Source organism: Cherax quadricarinatus, chromosome 95, assembly GCF_038502225.1.
Source record: "Cherax quadricarinatus isolate ZL_2023a chromosome 95, ASM3850222v1, whole genome shotgun sequence".
Classification (NCBI taxonomy): Eukaryota; Metazoa; Arthropoda; class Malacostraca; order Decapoda; family Parastacidae; genus Cherax; species Cherax quadricarinatus.
Window position 1 is genome coordinate 6,766,005 of NC_091386.1, and position 16,367 is coordinate 6,782,371.

The window sequence follows — 16,367 nt, forward strand, 5'->3', positions numbered from 1 at the left end:
AAACCCATCAGTTACACAACCCAGGGCAACATGGGTTTAGAACAGGTCGCTCCTGTCTGTCTCAACTATTGGATCACTACGACAAGGTCCTAAATGCACTAGAAGACAAAAAGAATGCAGATGTAATATATACAGACTTTGCAAAAGCCTTCGACAAGTGTGACCATGGCGTAATAGCGCACAAAATGCGTGCTAAAGGAATAACAGGAAAAGTCGGTCGATGGATCTATAATTTCCTCACTAACAGAACACAGAGAGTAGTCGTCAACAGAGTAAAGTCCGAGGCAGCTACGGTGAAAAGCTCTGTTCCACAAGGCACAGTACTCGCTCCCATCTTGTTCCTCATCCTTATATCCGACATAGACAAGGATGTCAGCCACAGCACCGTGTCTTCCTTTGCAGATGACACCCGAATCTGCATGACAGTGTCTTCCATTGCAGACACTGCAAAGCTCCAGGCAGACATCAACCAAATCTTTCAGTGGGCTGCAGAAAACAATATGAAGTTCAACGATGAGAAATTTCAATTACTCAGATATGGTAAACATGAGGAAATTAAATCTTCATCAGAGTACAAAACAAATTCTGGCCACAAAATAGAGCGAAACACCAACGTCAAAGACCTGGGAGTGATCATGTCGGAGGATCTCACCTTCAAGGACCATAACATTGTATCAATCGCATCTGCTAGAAAAATGACAGGATGGATAATGAGAACCTTCAAAACTAGGGAGGCCAAGCCCATGATGACACTCTTCAGGTCACTTGTTCTATCTAGGCTGGAATATTGCTGCACACTAACAGCACCTTTCAAGGCAGGTGAAATTGCCGACCTAGAAAATGTACAGAGAACTTTCACGGCGCGCATAACGGAGATAAAACACCTCAATTATTGGGAGCGCTTGAGGTTCCTAAACCTGTATTCCCTGGAACGCAGGAGGGAGAGATACATGATTATATACACCTGGAAAATCCTAGAGGGACTAGTACCGAACTTGCACACGAAAATCACCCACTACGAAAGCAAAAGACTTGGCAGACGATGCACCATCCCCCCAATGAAAAGCAGGGGTGTCACTAGCACGTTAAGAGACCATACAATAAGTGTCAGGGGCCCGAGACTGTTCAACTGCCTCCCAGCACACATAAGGGGGATTACCAACAGACCCCTGGCAGTCTTCAAGCTGGCACTGGACAAGCACCTAAAGTCAGTTCCGGATCAGCCGGGCTGTGGCTCGTATGTTGGTTTGCGTGCAGCCAGCAGCAACAGCCTGGTTGATCAGGCTCTGATCCACCAGGAGGCCTGGTCTCAGACCGGGCCGCGGGGGCGTTGACCCCCGGAACTCTCTCCAGGTAATACTCCAGGTAAACTCAAAGTGGACAAAATCGCCGATGCGTAAACATCGCCGAGATTGTTAACTTTGCGAGAGCATAATTCGGTAAGTTTTCCATCAAATTTCATACTTTTGGTGGCATTATGATCAGGAAAAGATTCTCTATCTTTTCATAAGAAAAAATTTTTTTTTTTTTTTTTTTTAAATTTGGCCGACCCTGAGAACGAGTCTCGGAGAGGGCCTGTCGACCCTCAAAGGGTTAAGATGTGTTGTTAACAAAGAACAGTATCAAGTATCCGGTGGACAATAATACTTCTCGATATATGTCAGACTGCACTTCTTCTCTTATTAACATCAACTTTATAGAACAAGACTGCAACTATTGTAACTTGGCTTAGTGGTTAGTTTAATATTTTTATTATGCGCCCTATACCCATCCTCCCTTGGTGGGAAGCGGCCATTGTGTTAGAAAAGAAAAAAAAAAATCCTGTGTATGGTAGCCAAAAGATTACAGTGTAGGTACATAATGGGTCCAGGGACTGTGACACAGTTTTCACAACTGAACAAGTTAGTGATAATAAACTACCATTTACACATCTATTTCTGGTCCCATTTATAATGAATTATTTATGCATACGTGAAATAGATTACACACATTGTAATACTTTAATTACAGTGAGCAAAATCAGGGTATTTTTCCAGAATGGTTTGTAATATACCACTGTGGGTACCATGCCTGATACACAACCACAAGTTTAACGCCCTCCCAGTTTTTTAATGATATTATAGTATTTCACTACAGTTTTAAACCATACATGTTGTAGCCACAGCCACTGCAGCAGCAGCAGTAACAGTAATAGCAGTAGCAGCATCAGTAATATTAACTGTGACGCCACACGGGTCATAACTCCTGGGGAATGGAAGATATTCATGGTCAGTTCACTGGAATTTAAAGTACAGGTCTATAGTAGTTCTTTACATCCAGAGCTTCTCGCCAGCATTCGGCAACCTTTGGGGGACAATTATGTCTGATTGCATTATAGCTCAATTTATTTTTTGTTTTTTTTTAGAAATATTTTTCATTTTGACCAAGAAGTATTGCTCTATATTTCCTTCATGGGGGAGCACTATACCCTTAACCCTTTGACTGTCGCGGCCGTATATATATATGTCTTACGAGGTACCGTGTTTGACGTATATATACTCATAAATTCTAGCGGCTTCAAATCAAGCAGGAGAAAGCTGGTAGGCCCACATGTGAGAGAATGGGTCTGTGTGGTCAGTGTGCACCATATAAAAAAATCCTGCAGTACATAATGAGAAAAAAAAACTCAGACCGTTTTTTTTAATTAAAATGAGGACTTTGTGGTCTATTTTCGTATAGTATTTATGGTTGTATTCTCGTTTTCGTGGTCTCATTTGATAGAATGGAAAACATTATAAAAATAGAGGTGATTTTGATTGATTTTACTATAAAAAGAACCTAGAAATGGAGCTCAAAGTAGGGGAAATGTTTGATTTTTGCCAATGTTCAAAAGTAAACAAATGATGCCATTGTCCAATAAATGTCCAACTAGCCATTCTAATATTCAGTCATGAATGGGTTGATGTTATATATACAATTATTACAGTATTGCAGTAGTCTGCATAATAGTAAGTCTTCTATTTTTTGTTTGAATAAAAATTCAAAATAGAAAGTAAGAGTAATATCAGAGGGGCCTGGAGACATGACTGATGAACAAAGAAAATGTTATTTTAGAGCCAGGAATGTCTGCATTGTTCATTCTGGACCTTATTTTGAAAGTGTCATATTTTTTAGTTTTTGTGAAATTGGTCAAATTGCAAATTTCTGACCACATTATTAGGTAGTTGAAATCAGTAAATGGGCAGTTTCTTGTACTCAATCGATAGAAAAAATGGAGTTCTAAAGAAATAGCTATGAGTTTGGGCCACTGGAACAACGGAATTAGCCGAAAATAGGGCTCAAAGTGGGCGAAATCGCCGATTTGTAAACAGCGCCGAGGTCGCTAACTTCGCGAGAGCCTAATTCCGTCAGTTTTCCATTAAATTTCGTTTTTTTTTTGGTGTCATTACAATCGGGAAAAGATTCTCTATCATTTCATAAGAAAATTTTTTTTTTTTTTTTTTTTTTTTGAAATTTTGCGACACCAGGAGAGACCTCAGGATTGGGGTTGTGACAGTCAAGGGGTTAAGGGGGTTATACAGTGTCTGGGAGAATGGAAGGCATTCAGATTTTATTCAGGAAATTGGAGCACAGGTCCAATTCCATGGATCAAGAGCCCCTCAACAGCAACAAGAAAACTCTCTTGAGGGGCCATTTTTCTCATAATCCTTTCATAAATCTGTTAATTTAAGATAAGATAAGATAGCTTGCAGTCTTGTTCTATAAAGTTGATGTTAATAAGAGAAGAAGTGCAGTCTGACATACAGTGGACCCCCGGTTTACGATATTATTTCATTCCAGAAGTATGTTCAGGTGCCAGTACTGACCGAATTTGTTCCCATAAGGAATATTGTGAAGTAGATTAGCCCATTTCAGACCCCCAAACATACATGTACAAACGCACTTACATAAATACATTTACATAATTGGTCGCATTGGGAGCTGATCGTAAACCGGGGGTCCACTGTTTATTTATTTATTTATAATTTGAGCACACTTACAGAGGTACAAAAAAAATACAGATAAGAGCAGCATGCCAAAGCCACTTATACTATGCATAGCATTACGGGCTGGCTTAAAATTAACTTAAGATTAACTAAGCAATGATGAAATCAGTGAAAAACATTAATGTAAACTGATTACTATAAAGCACAAGTGAGTATTACAAAGACAGGTCATATGGTTGCATGCATTGTTATAAATTCAGTAGAATGGAGTATTCTGTTAGGTAGTGTATTTAAAAAATAATAAAGTTAGATTGGGTTTTAGGTTTAACATTTATGTGATATAATTGTGAGAAACATTTAAGATATACAATTTATAAGGTTCAGTTATTCAGTATTTATTTGGTTTTGGGTGAGTAAGTGATCTTTGAGAAGAGACTTGAATTTATAAACAGGTAGTGTTTCTTTTATATTTACAGGTAATGAATTCCAGATTTTAGGGCCTTTTATGTGCATTGAGTTTTTGCATAGCGTGAGATGGACACGAGGAATATCAAAGAGTGATCTGTGCCTTGTGTTATGGTCATGTGTTCTGTTGAGGTTGGCAAGGAGATGTTTGAGGGGAGGGTTAATATCAGAGTTGAGTGTTCTATGTATGTAATAGGTGCAGTAATAAGTATGGATGTTTTGTATGGTGAGTAGGTCGAGTGTATTGAATATTGGTGGAGTGTGCTGCCTGTAGTGAGAATTTGTTATCATTCTAACTGCAGCCTTTTGTTGGGTAATTAGTGGTCTGAGATGGTTACTTGTTGTTGAGCCCCATGCACAAATTCCATAGGTGAGATAGGGGTAAATAAGAGAGTGATATAGGGCCAGGAGGGCTGACTGTGGAGCATAGTACCGTATCTTCGATAGTATGCCTACAGTCTTGGAAATTTTCTTAGAAATTTGTTGTATATGTGTATGAAATTTGAGTCTATTATCAAGGTGGATTCCTAAGAATTTTCCCTCTGTTAGCTTTGTGATAGGTGATCCGTTTATCATTATGTTAAGAGGGACATCTGTAGCTCTGTTACCAAACTGAATGAAGTAGGTTTTGTCAATGTTTAGTGTAAGTTTGTTAGTACTCATCCAGGTAGATATTTTCTGTAATTCGGTATTTACAGTATTGGCTAGCGTGACTGGGCTCGGGTGGGAGAAGACGTATGTTGTGTCATCAGCAAATAGTGTGGGTTTGAGTAATTGAGAAGCATTTGGTAGGTCATTTATGTATAGGAGAAAGAGAAGAGGGCCAAGGACACTTCCCTGTGGGACACCAACTGTAATTGGTTGTGCAGAAGAGTTTGCCCCATTTGCGTACACATATTGGCTTCTGTTGCTGAGGTATGACTTGAGGTAGTTGAGGGAGTGCCCTCTTATACCATAGTGTGACAATTTTACGTGGAGCAAGTCATGGTCAACTGTATCAAAAGCTTTACGTAAGTCAATGAAGATCCCCAGTGGGACTTCTTTTTTCTCTATTGCAGTGTATATATGTTCTAGCATGTGTATAATAGCATCATTAGTATTTTTATTAGGCCTGAATCCAAATTGGCAGGGGTTGAGTATGTTTTGGGAGATAAGGTAGGAGTAGATTCGTTTATGAATTAATTTTTCAAAGATTTTTGAGAGAGGGTGTAAGTTGGATATTGGCCTATAGTTATTCAACTCTGTTTGGTCTCCTCCTTTGTGGATCGGGGTGACCCTTGCTATTTTGAGTACTGTAGGGAAGGTGGAGGATTCAATGGATTTGTTAAAGAGTGTTGCAATGATTGGTGATAGCACTTGTGACACTTTTTTGTATATAAAGGGTGGTAAGGTATTTAAATCTCCTGCCTTGTTTTTTAGTGCGTTGATAATAAGGGAGACTTCGTATGGGTTAGTCGGAGCTAGGAACAGTGTGTTCGGGTAGTTGCCGGTGAGGTAGTCATTTGGTGGGGTATCTGAGCTTGGGATTTTATTGGCAAGGTTTTGTCCTATAGTGGAGAAGAAATCATTGAGTCTGTTTGCTGTTTCTGTTGGTGGGAGTTGGGGTTCATCTGATTTTGCTAATTTTATTTCGCTATTTCGTGATATCTTTTTTGTTCCCAGAATTTCTGATAGGGTTTTCCAGGTCTTTTTTATATCACCTCGTAAGTTGGATAATCTGTTCTCATAATACAATTTTTTTGCCCTTCTTATCAGGCTGGTTAGGATTGACGAGTAACGTTTTGTTTGGTCTCTGGTTATGTGACCCATTCTGTACTGTTTTTCATATTGGTGTTTTGTATTTATGGATTTGAGAATGCTGGGTGTTAGCCAGGGACTGTTCAGTCTCTTAGCTGTCATCTGTTTAGTTTTTTTAGGGCAGTGCTTGTTATAGAGGTATTGAGTCTTTTTTAGAAAATTATTAATACATTCGTCAATATCTGTATTGATTTCTAGCTCAGTGTGCCAGTCAATGTTTGCTACTGCTGTTGTGACAGTATATCGAGAAGTATTATTGTCCACCGGATTCTTGATAATGTTCTTTGTTGACGACACAATAAATGTCATAAACCAATTAGTCTTATTCATATACTTAACAAATGTACTATTGTAATAAGGGATGAGCAGAATGATCATGATAATTTATTTCAGCATGATACAATGTTTGTAATAAGGAGAATGACATTTGGGTGAACATGCCAAAAGCCCCTTTATATGTAGAGCATTTTGGGTAAATGACTAACTTAAAATTAATAAGGCAATAACAATTTGAGTAATTATGTACATATAGTCACTTAGGTGAGTGTAATTGTAAATTTAGGTGAGTGTAATTGTAAAGTAGGTGAATGTAATTGTAAATTTTGTTGGGCGTAATTGTAAATTTAGGTGAATGTAATTGTAAATTTCGGTGAGTGTAATTATTAATTTACATGAATGTAATTGTAAATTTAGGCGAGCATAATTGTAAATTTATGCGAGTGTAATTGTAAATTTGGTGAGTGTAATTGTAAATTTAGGCAAGTGTAAATGTAAATTTAGGTGAGTGTAATTGTAAATTTAGGTGAGTGTAATAGTAAATTTAAGCAATTGTAATTGTAAATTTAGGTGAGTGTAATTGTAAATTTAGGATAGTTCCTGAAATTGTCAATAATGAATTGATTTAAAATGTTGTAATTTTCATTTTAGGAGAAACGGGTTATGTAGAAATACAGAGAATAAGAAATAAAGAAGAGCATGGAGATGACGTCTTGCCACTCACTTTGAATGGGTATGTTAATTTTATTATTGTTATTATTAACACATCGATCATTTTCCCACAGAGGCAGAGTGACCTGAAAAAGAAGAAATACTTTCATCATTATTCACTCCATAACTGTCTTGCCAGAGGCGTGCAGATACAACAGTTTAGATGTTTCTCTAAACAGCGAATATCCCAAACCCCTCCTTCAGAGTGCAAGTACTGTACTTCCCACCTCCAGGACTGTAACATCCTCACTCATCCTTCAGAGTGCAGGTACTGTACTTCCCACCTCCAGGACTGTAACATCCTCACTCATCCTTCAGAGTGCAAGTACTGTACTTCCCACCTCCAGGACTGTAACATCCTCACTCATCCTTCAGAGTACAGGTACTGTACTGCCCACCTCCAGGACTATAACATCCTCACTCATCCTTCAGAGTGCAGGTACTGTACTTCCCACCTCCAGGACTGTAACATCCTCACTCATCCTTCAGAGTGCAAGTACTGTACTTCCCACCTCCAGGACTGTAACATCCTCACTCATCCTTCAGAGTGCAGGTACTGTACTTCTCACCTCCAGGACTGTAACATCCTCACTCATCCTTCAGAGTGCAAGTACTGTACTTCCCACCTCCAGGACTGTAACATCCTCACTCATCCTTCAGAGTGCAAGTACTGTACTTCCCACCTCCAGGACTGTAACATCCTCACTCATCCTTCAGAGTGCAGGTACTGTACTTCTCACCTCCAGGACTGTAACATCCTCACTCATCCTTCAGAGTGCAGGTACTGTACTTCCCACCTCCAGGACTGTAACATCCTCACTCATCCTTCAGAGTGCAGGCACTGTACTTCCCACCTCCAGGACTTAAGTCCAGCTAACCAGTGTCCCTGAATTCATTCACAAAATATAATCCTACCCAGTTCATATACAGTGGACCCCCGGTTTACTATATTATTTCATTCCAGAAGTATGTTCAGGTGTCAGTACTGACCGAATTTGTTCCCATAAGGAATATTGTGAATTAGATTAGTCCATTTCAGACCCCCAAACATACACATGCAAACGCACTTACATAAATACACTTTCATAATTGGTCGCATTGGGAGCTGATCGTTAACCGGGGGTCCACTGTATATATATACAGTGGACCCTCAAATTTAGTCGTGCCTTTTCTGTATGCAAAACTATTTTTATTATCTATAAAATGTATTTTTTGTTAATATTTCCCATAGGAAATAATGTAAATCCAATTAAACCAATTCCACACACCCAAAAATATTAACAAAAAACACATTTTATAGATAAAAATAGTTTTGCATACAGAAAAGGCACGACTAAATTCGAGGGTCCACTGTATATGTACAGTAGGGTCTCGTTTTACAATGTTTCGCTAATGCGGACATTTCAAATTATGACCAAAACTCCCTATATGACTCCTCCCACCTAACTTTCTAATATGGTCACTGCATCCCATCCTGTCTGTTTACATTTTTCATAAGCTTCGTGAGTACCGCAACTCTCCATTATGTCTGGAAACTTTCCAGAATTTCAAGTGTTTTAAAGTTATTTCATATTTTATATATACAGTGGTACCCTGAGTTTTGTACAGCTCCCAACTCGAACAATTATGTAAGTGTATCATTGTAAGTGCTTTTGTAAGTTTATTTTTGGGGGTCTGAAATGGACTAATCTAATTTACATTGTTCCTTATGGGAACAGATTCATTCGGTAACGGCACTTGAACAGCCTTCTTGAAGGAATTATGGCTGAAACTCGGGGTACCACTGTACTCTGATAATTATACTTATGTGTACCTGTACCTAAATAAACTTAAACACTGTGCTGGCATGCAGGTACACATTAAAATCACTAAGAGTGTCTTGTTAGTCTTCAGGATGCCATATTAATAAAGATATTAATAATAATATGCAATAATAGGTAGTAGGTTGGTAGACAGCAACCACCCAGGGAGGTACTACCATCTTGCCAAGCGAGTGTGAAACAAGAACCTGTAATTGTTTTACGTGATGGTAGGATTGCTGGTGTCTTTTGGCCGTTTCATAAATATGCAAGATTACAGGTACGTCTTGCTACTTCTGCTTACACTTAGGTCACACTACACATACATGTACATGTTTCTTTATACACACTCATCTGAGTTTTCTTTGATTTTATCTTAATAGTTAAAAGCAGGGGGAGACAGTGTTGGAGTGGTTGGTATTTTTGTTTAATAAATGTATGAAAGAGGGGAAGGTACCTAGGGATTGGCGGAGAGTGTGTATAATCCCTTTATATAAAGTGAAAGGGGACAAAAGAGATTGTAAAAATTATAGAGGAATAAGTTTACTGAGTATACTAGGAAAAGTGTATGGTAGGATTATTATAGAAAGAATTAGAGGTAAGACAGAATGTAGGTTTGCGGATGAGCAAGGAGGTTTTAGAGTGTGTAGGGGATGTGTAAATCAAGTGTTTACATTGAAGCATATATGTGAACAGCATTTAGATAAAGGTAGGGAAGTTTTTATTGCATTTATGGATTTAGAAAAGGCATATGATAGAGTGGATAGGGGAGCAATGTGGCAGATGTTGCAAGTATATGGAATAGGTGGTAAGTTACTAAATGCTGTAAAGAGTTTTTATGAGGATAGTGAGGCTCAGGTTAGGGTGTGTAGAAGAGAGGGAGACTACTTCCCGGGATGTGTAATGTCACCATGGTTGTTTAATATATTTATAGATGGGGTTGTAAAAGAAGTAAATGCTAGGGTGTTGGGGAGAGAGGTGGGATTAAATTATGGGGAATCAAATACAAAATGGGAAGTGACACAGTTGCTTTTTGCTGATGACACTGTGCTTATGGGAGATTCTAAAGAAAAAATGCAAAGGTTAGTGGACGAATTTGGGAATGTGTGTAAAGGTAGAAAGTTGAAAGTGAACATAGAAAAGAGTAAGGTGATGAGAGTATCAAATGATTTAGATAAATAAAAATTGGATATCAAATTGGGGAGGAGGAGTATGGAAGAAGTGAATGTTTTCAGATATTTGGGAGTTGACGTGTCGGCGGATGGATTTATGAAGGATGAGGTTAATCATAGAATTGATGAGGGAAAAAAGGTGAGTGGTGCATTGAAGTATATGTGGAGGCAAAAAATGTTATCTATGGCGGCAAAGAAGGGAATGTATGAAAGTATAGTAATACCAACACTCTTATATGGGTGTGAAGCTTGGGTTGTAAATGCTGCAGCGAGGAGGCGGTTGGAGGCAGTGGAGATGTCCTGTCTAAGGGCAATGTGTGGTGTAAATATTATGCAGAAAATTCGGAGTGTGGAAATTAGGAGAAGGTGTGGAGTAATAAAAATATTAGTCAGAGGGCTGAAGAGGGTTTGTTGAGGTGGTTTGGTCATTTAGAGAGAATGGATCAAAGTAGAATGACATGGAGAGCGTATAAATCTGTATGGGAAGGAAGGCGGGGTAGGGGTCGTCCTCAAAAAGGTTGGAGGGAGGGGGTAAAGGAGGTGTTGTGGGCGAGGGGTATGGACTTCCAGCAAGCATACGTGAGCGTGTTAGATAGGAGTGTATGGAGACAAATGGTATTTGGGACCTGACGATCTGTTGGAGTGTGAGCAGGGTAATATTTAGTGAAGGGATTCAGAGAAACTGGTTATTTTATATAACCGGGCTCGAGTCCTGGAAATGGGAAGTACAATGCCTGCACTCTAAAGGAGGGGTTTGGGATATTGGCAGTTTGGAGAGATATATTGCATATTTTTATACGTATATACTTCTAAACTGTTGTATTCTGGGCACCTCTGCAAAAACAGTGATTATGTGTGAGTGAGGTGAAAGTGTTGAATGATAATGAAAGTATTTTCTTTTTGGGGATTTTTCTTTCTCTTTGGGTCACCCTGCCTCGGTGGGAGACAGCCGACTTGTTGAAAAAAAAAAAAAAAGTTCTTGTTCTTATTACTTTTCCTTTTATATCCATGGGGAAGTGGAATAAGAATCTTTCCTCCATAAGCCATATGTGCTGTAAAAGTCAACTAAAATGCTGGGAACAATGGGCTAGTAACCCCTTTTCCTGTAAAAATTACTAAAAAGAAGAAGAAAATTGTCAAAGTGGGAAGTCTGAATGTGCGAGGATGTTGTGCAAATGATAAGAGAGGATTGTGGATGCTATGAATGAGAAGAAGCTGGATGCCCTGGCTTTAAGTGAAACAAAGCTGAAGGGGATGGGCAGGGCCGGATTAAGAAGTCTCCGGGCCCTAGGCTATTCAGATTGGCGGGGCCCGTTTGAGTTACGGGTAAGCGAAGCGACCCCTTCCAGCTTGGGGGTGGGGGTGGGGGGGGTCGGTGTGAGCCTGTTTAAGGTCTAATTAAATACATTCTGGCTATTTAGATTAAATTTAATAGGGAAAGTACATCAAGACAACCAAAACCATTTACCAACAGCCATTATAACTATCTTGTTAAATCATGCATTTTAAAGAAAATAAACTCAAGACAGCATAGTATTACTAGTTTAGGCTATTAAAGTAGTGACATCATGTACCTATTATATTCAGCATAACCACTACAGCACTATTATTCCCTTTATAAATCACTGACCATTATTGTTATCACTGCATCATGCATAAGACTATCAAATCATATAAACTACAGAAAATTGGAGAGGAATCTCCCATACTCACCCATTTGCGGGAAAACACAGCTGTTCTGATGTAAACAAAGGCGTGTTGAGTGTTGCCATCTATGGTTAGGTTTATTTGTTTTTATTTTATTTTATTTCATTATTTATTTTTGTTTTGATTAATTTTTAAAAATAAATTTTACTCTCCAAACACTTGAACTTTTTAGGTAGGGACCCCTTTGCACTTGCACCATGTGCGCCGTCTTGGATGAGCCCCTGAACCCCTTGGACCGTGGGGCCCCCAAATGTGCGGGGCCCTAGGCAAATGCCAAGTTTGCCTATGCGGTAATCTGGCTCTGGGGGTGGGAGAGTTTCAGTGGAGAGCAGTAAATGGGATTAGGTCATGGGTTTCAAATACGTAGAGTTAGAGCTAAAGAAGGAGTAGCAATAATGTTGAAGGATAAGTTATGGCAGGAAAAGAGGGAGTATAAGTGTATTAATTCAAGGATTATGTGGAGTAAAATAAAGGTTGGATGTGAAAAGTGGGTTATAGTAAGCGTATATGCACCTGGAGAAGAGACACGTGTAGAGGAGAGAGACAGGTTTTGGGAAATGTTGAGCGAGTGTGTGGGGAATTTTGAACCAAGTGTGAGTACTTGTGGTTGGGGATTTCAGTGTAAAAGTGAGTAAAAATGCTGTGGAGGGAGTAATAGGTAAATTTGGGGTACCAGGGGTGAATGAAAATGGGGAGCCTTTAATTGAGCTATATGTAGAAAGAGGTTTGGTAATAAGTAAGGCATATTTTTTGAAAAAGAGGATAAATAAATACACACGGTATGATATAGCATGTAATGAAAGTAGTTTGTTAGATTATATATTGGTGGATAAAAGGTTGATGGGTAGGCTTCAGGATGTACATGTTTATAGAGGGGCAACTGATATATCAGATCATTATTTAGTTGTAACTACAGTTAGAGTAAGAGGTAGACGGGACAAAAGGAAAATGGCAACAAGAAGTAAGAGAGTGGTGAAGGTGTATAAACTAAGGGATGAAGATGTGATCGGCCAGTTTTTCGGCGCCCGGTTTTCGGCTGCCTTGATTTTTCCCCTTTTGAAAGCATGTTAAAAAAAACGTAGATCTACGTTTGGAGCCTGCCACACGTCAACATATATCTACGTGTGGACACTTTAAGGGTTAAAGATGTGTACTGTTTGCAACACAGTCCTTTCCATAAGCCTAAAAAATTAACCAAGTTTCACTTTTTATCAGTTTTTATTTTTATTTTGGGGCAATCTTGTCTGTTCTAAAAGTTTTAAAAGCAAAAGACCAAAAGACTAAACCTAATCTGAATTCATGTGGAAAAGTTAGCAGTTACCTTCAGCTAATTTTTTCGGCCGTTTAGCAGTTTAGTATTAGTGGAGCTAATTTTTTAGTTAGCGGGTTACTGTTAGCTGTGCCCACCACTGATAAGAGGTGACTAAAATGCTGGGAGCAAGGGGCTAGTAACCCCTTCTCCTATATATATACAGTGGACCCCCAGTTTACGATCAGCTCCCAGTGCGACCAATTATGTAAGTGTATTTATGTAAGTGCGTTTGTATGTGTATGTTTGGGGGTCTGAAATGGACTAATCTACTTCACAGTATTCCTTATGGGAACAAATTCGGTCAGTACTGGCACCTGAACATACTTCTGGAATGAAATAATATCGTAAACCGGGGGTCCACTGTATATTGCTAAATTTAAAAAGAGAAACTTTTGTTTTTCTTTTTAGGCCACCTGCCTCGGTGGGATATGGTTAGTTTGTTGAAAAAATAATACATAAATTGTATTGTATTTCACTTTTCTCTTTTCAGTTTACTGAACGCTGAAGAGAGAGACAATGACATTTGCCTTGATGTCATATCCGACTTTTCTGGACGTCCATCATTATGTCATGATCCTGAGTGTGCTCCGGTGCCAGCCTTGGATAATGAGGATGGCACCTTGTTGCTTCACCCTACAGATCTTCAAATTATTTTGGAAGACCAGAATACTTCCCCTGATCATGATGATTTTCTAAGGTGTGGTATACTCTAGTAAATTTAGTATGTATGTATTTTAAATGGATGAGATTTGTTATATTGTACCTAAAGTGAAAATAATTTTAGATTTCTTTGGCAATCCCCTGCCAAGCGACACCAAAGAAGAAAATATATTAGCCATCATTCATTTAATTGCCGTTCTCTCTTATAGTAACTGTGATAATTTATTATACTGTGCATGATTATTATTATTATTATAATCAAAAAGAAGCGCTAAGCCACAAGGGCTATACAGCACTGCAGGGTAGGGAAGGAAGCGAGGGTATTGGGCGGCAGGAAGGGGGAGGGATGATCAGTAGGTTACAGAAAACAGCGGGGCAGGGGATAGTATGGTGGTAGAGGGTAGCAAGAGATTGAGGTAGAAAAGGCTGAAGGTATCAGAATTTGTGAAGTAAGTCAGTTGTTGTCAAAAAGTCAATGAGAGAGTCCGGATGAAAGGTGGGTCCATCAGCGAGAAAGGAAGGTAAAGAGAGAGCAGCAGAGTGAAGACGACGACGGAGGTAAATTCTGTGTGCTCGTTGATAAAGTGGGCAATCTAACAATGTGGCCGACTGATAATGGAACCTGACAATTCTCACAGAGAGGAGCAGGGCACCTCTCCATGAGATATCCATGAGTAAGACGAGTATGGCCAATGCGAAGATGGGAGAGAGTAGTCTCCCAACCTCGACACTGGTGACAAGAAGATGGCCAGTAACCTATACTCGGTTTAATAGATTGAAGTTTGTTACCGAGCAGAGTAGACCAGCGTTGTTGCCAACGGGTGTGAAGGTGGGTAGCTATTGCAGCAAAATACAGTGGACCCCTGCATACAGTTGGCATCGCATACCGTTTATTCCGCATACCGCTCACTTTAATCGCAAAAATTTTGCCTCGCATACCGCTCAAAAACCCGCTCACCGCTGTTCGTCCGAGACGCGTCCAATGTGCACCTTAGCCAGCCTCACATGTTCCGCTGGTGGCATTGTTTACCAGCCAGCCTCCGCGGTAGCATCCAAGCATACAATTGTAACATTTCGTATTATTACAGTGTTTTTGGTGATTTTATCTGGAAAATAAGTGACCATGGGCCCCAAGAAAGCTTCTAGTGCCAACCCTACAGCAATAAGGGTGAAAATTACTATAGAGATGAAGAAAAAGATCATTGATAAGTATGAAAGTGGAGTGCGTGTCTCCGAGCTGGCCAGGTTGTATAATAAACCCCAATCAACCATCGCTACTATTGGTGGTACAGCTGCTGCTGCTGCTGCACTGTCAGCTGCTGCTGCTGCTGTAGCATCGTCTGCTGCTGCTGTAGCATTGTCTGCTGCTGCTGCTGCTGTAGCATCGTCTGCTGCTGCTGTAGCATCGTCTGCTGCTGCTGTAGCATCGTCTGCTGCTGCTGTAGCATCGTCTGCTGCTGCTGCTGCTGTAGCATCGTCTGCTGCTGCTGTAGCACTGTTGTTGGTGTGGCTTATTGAGAATATACCAAGAAACAATTAACCCCAGAGGATTTGCCACCCAGGATAACCCAAAAAAGTCAGTGTCATCGAAGACTGTCTAACTTATTTCCATTGGGGTCCTTAATCTTGTCTCCCAGGATGCAACCCACACCAGTCGACTAACACCCAGGTGAACAGGGAAAAATGCCTGGAACTAGTGCTCATATTGGTGAATTTAAAGCCAGCAAAGGTTGGTTTGAGAGATTTAAGAATCCTAGTGACATACACAGTGTGATAAGGCATGTTCTGGAAGAAAATACCAAACAGGACCTACAGTACTCAGGAGGAAAAGGCACTCCCAGGACACAGTGTCTCATCAGTCATTGCTGCATCTTCAATAAAGGTAAGTGTCATTTATTCTTCATTTAGTAGACTAGTACATGCACAATATATACTGTGCATGTACTACTCTACTATTGTGCATGTATCCTTCTCTTTGTGTGTAGGAAAATGTATATTTCATGTGGTAAAATTTTTTTTTTCATACTTTTGGGTGTCTTGCACGGATTAATTTGATTTCCATTATTTCTTATGGGGAAAATTCATTCGCATACCGATTATTTTGCATACCAATGAGCCCTCTTGCACGGATTAAAATCGGTATGCGGGGGTCCACTGTAGTCTGTAAATGGAATACCTCTATATGAAACTGGTAGGTCATATACTGCTGACCGCGCAGCAGTGTCTGCCTGTTCATTGCCCTGTACGTCAACATGACCAGGGACCCAACAAAAAACAATATCTTTATACTTGGTAAAGATGCGGCGTAGCCAAAGTTGGATACGGACGACTAAGGGGTGAGGTGTATCAAATTTCTGTATAGCCTGTAAAGCACTAAGGGAGTCTGAGACAACCACAAATGATGACACAGACATAGATGCAATACAGATAAGTGCTGTAAGGATGGCATACAATTCAGCAGTAAAAATACTAGCTGAAGATAGTACAGTGGTCCCTCGTTTTT

The 16,367-nt window shown here is 39.7% G+C and overlaps 1 protein-coding gene across 3 annotated transcripts in view; it reads left to right on the forward strand.

The window, feature by feature from the left end:
* The window catches only part of LOC128703876 (uncharacterized), a 110,507-nt gene that overhangs the window by 57,822 nt on the left and 36,318 nt on the right, over positions 1-16,367 (forward strand). For all 3 annotated transcript variants that reach the window (XR_011394689.1, XR_011394690.1, XM_070104922.1), the window contains exons 4-5: positions 7,155-7,236; positions 13,695-13,901. Coding sequence is in view for 1 of the 3 variants with exons in the window: in XM_070104922.1 (XP_069961023.1) it covers positions 7,155-7,236; positions 13,695-13,901 (289 nt within the window). In the remaining 2 variants the exon portion in view is untranslated. The remainder of the gene's footprint in view (positions 1-7,154; positions 7,237-13,694; positions 13,902-16,367) is intronic.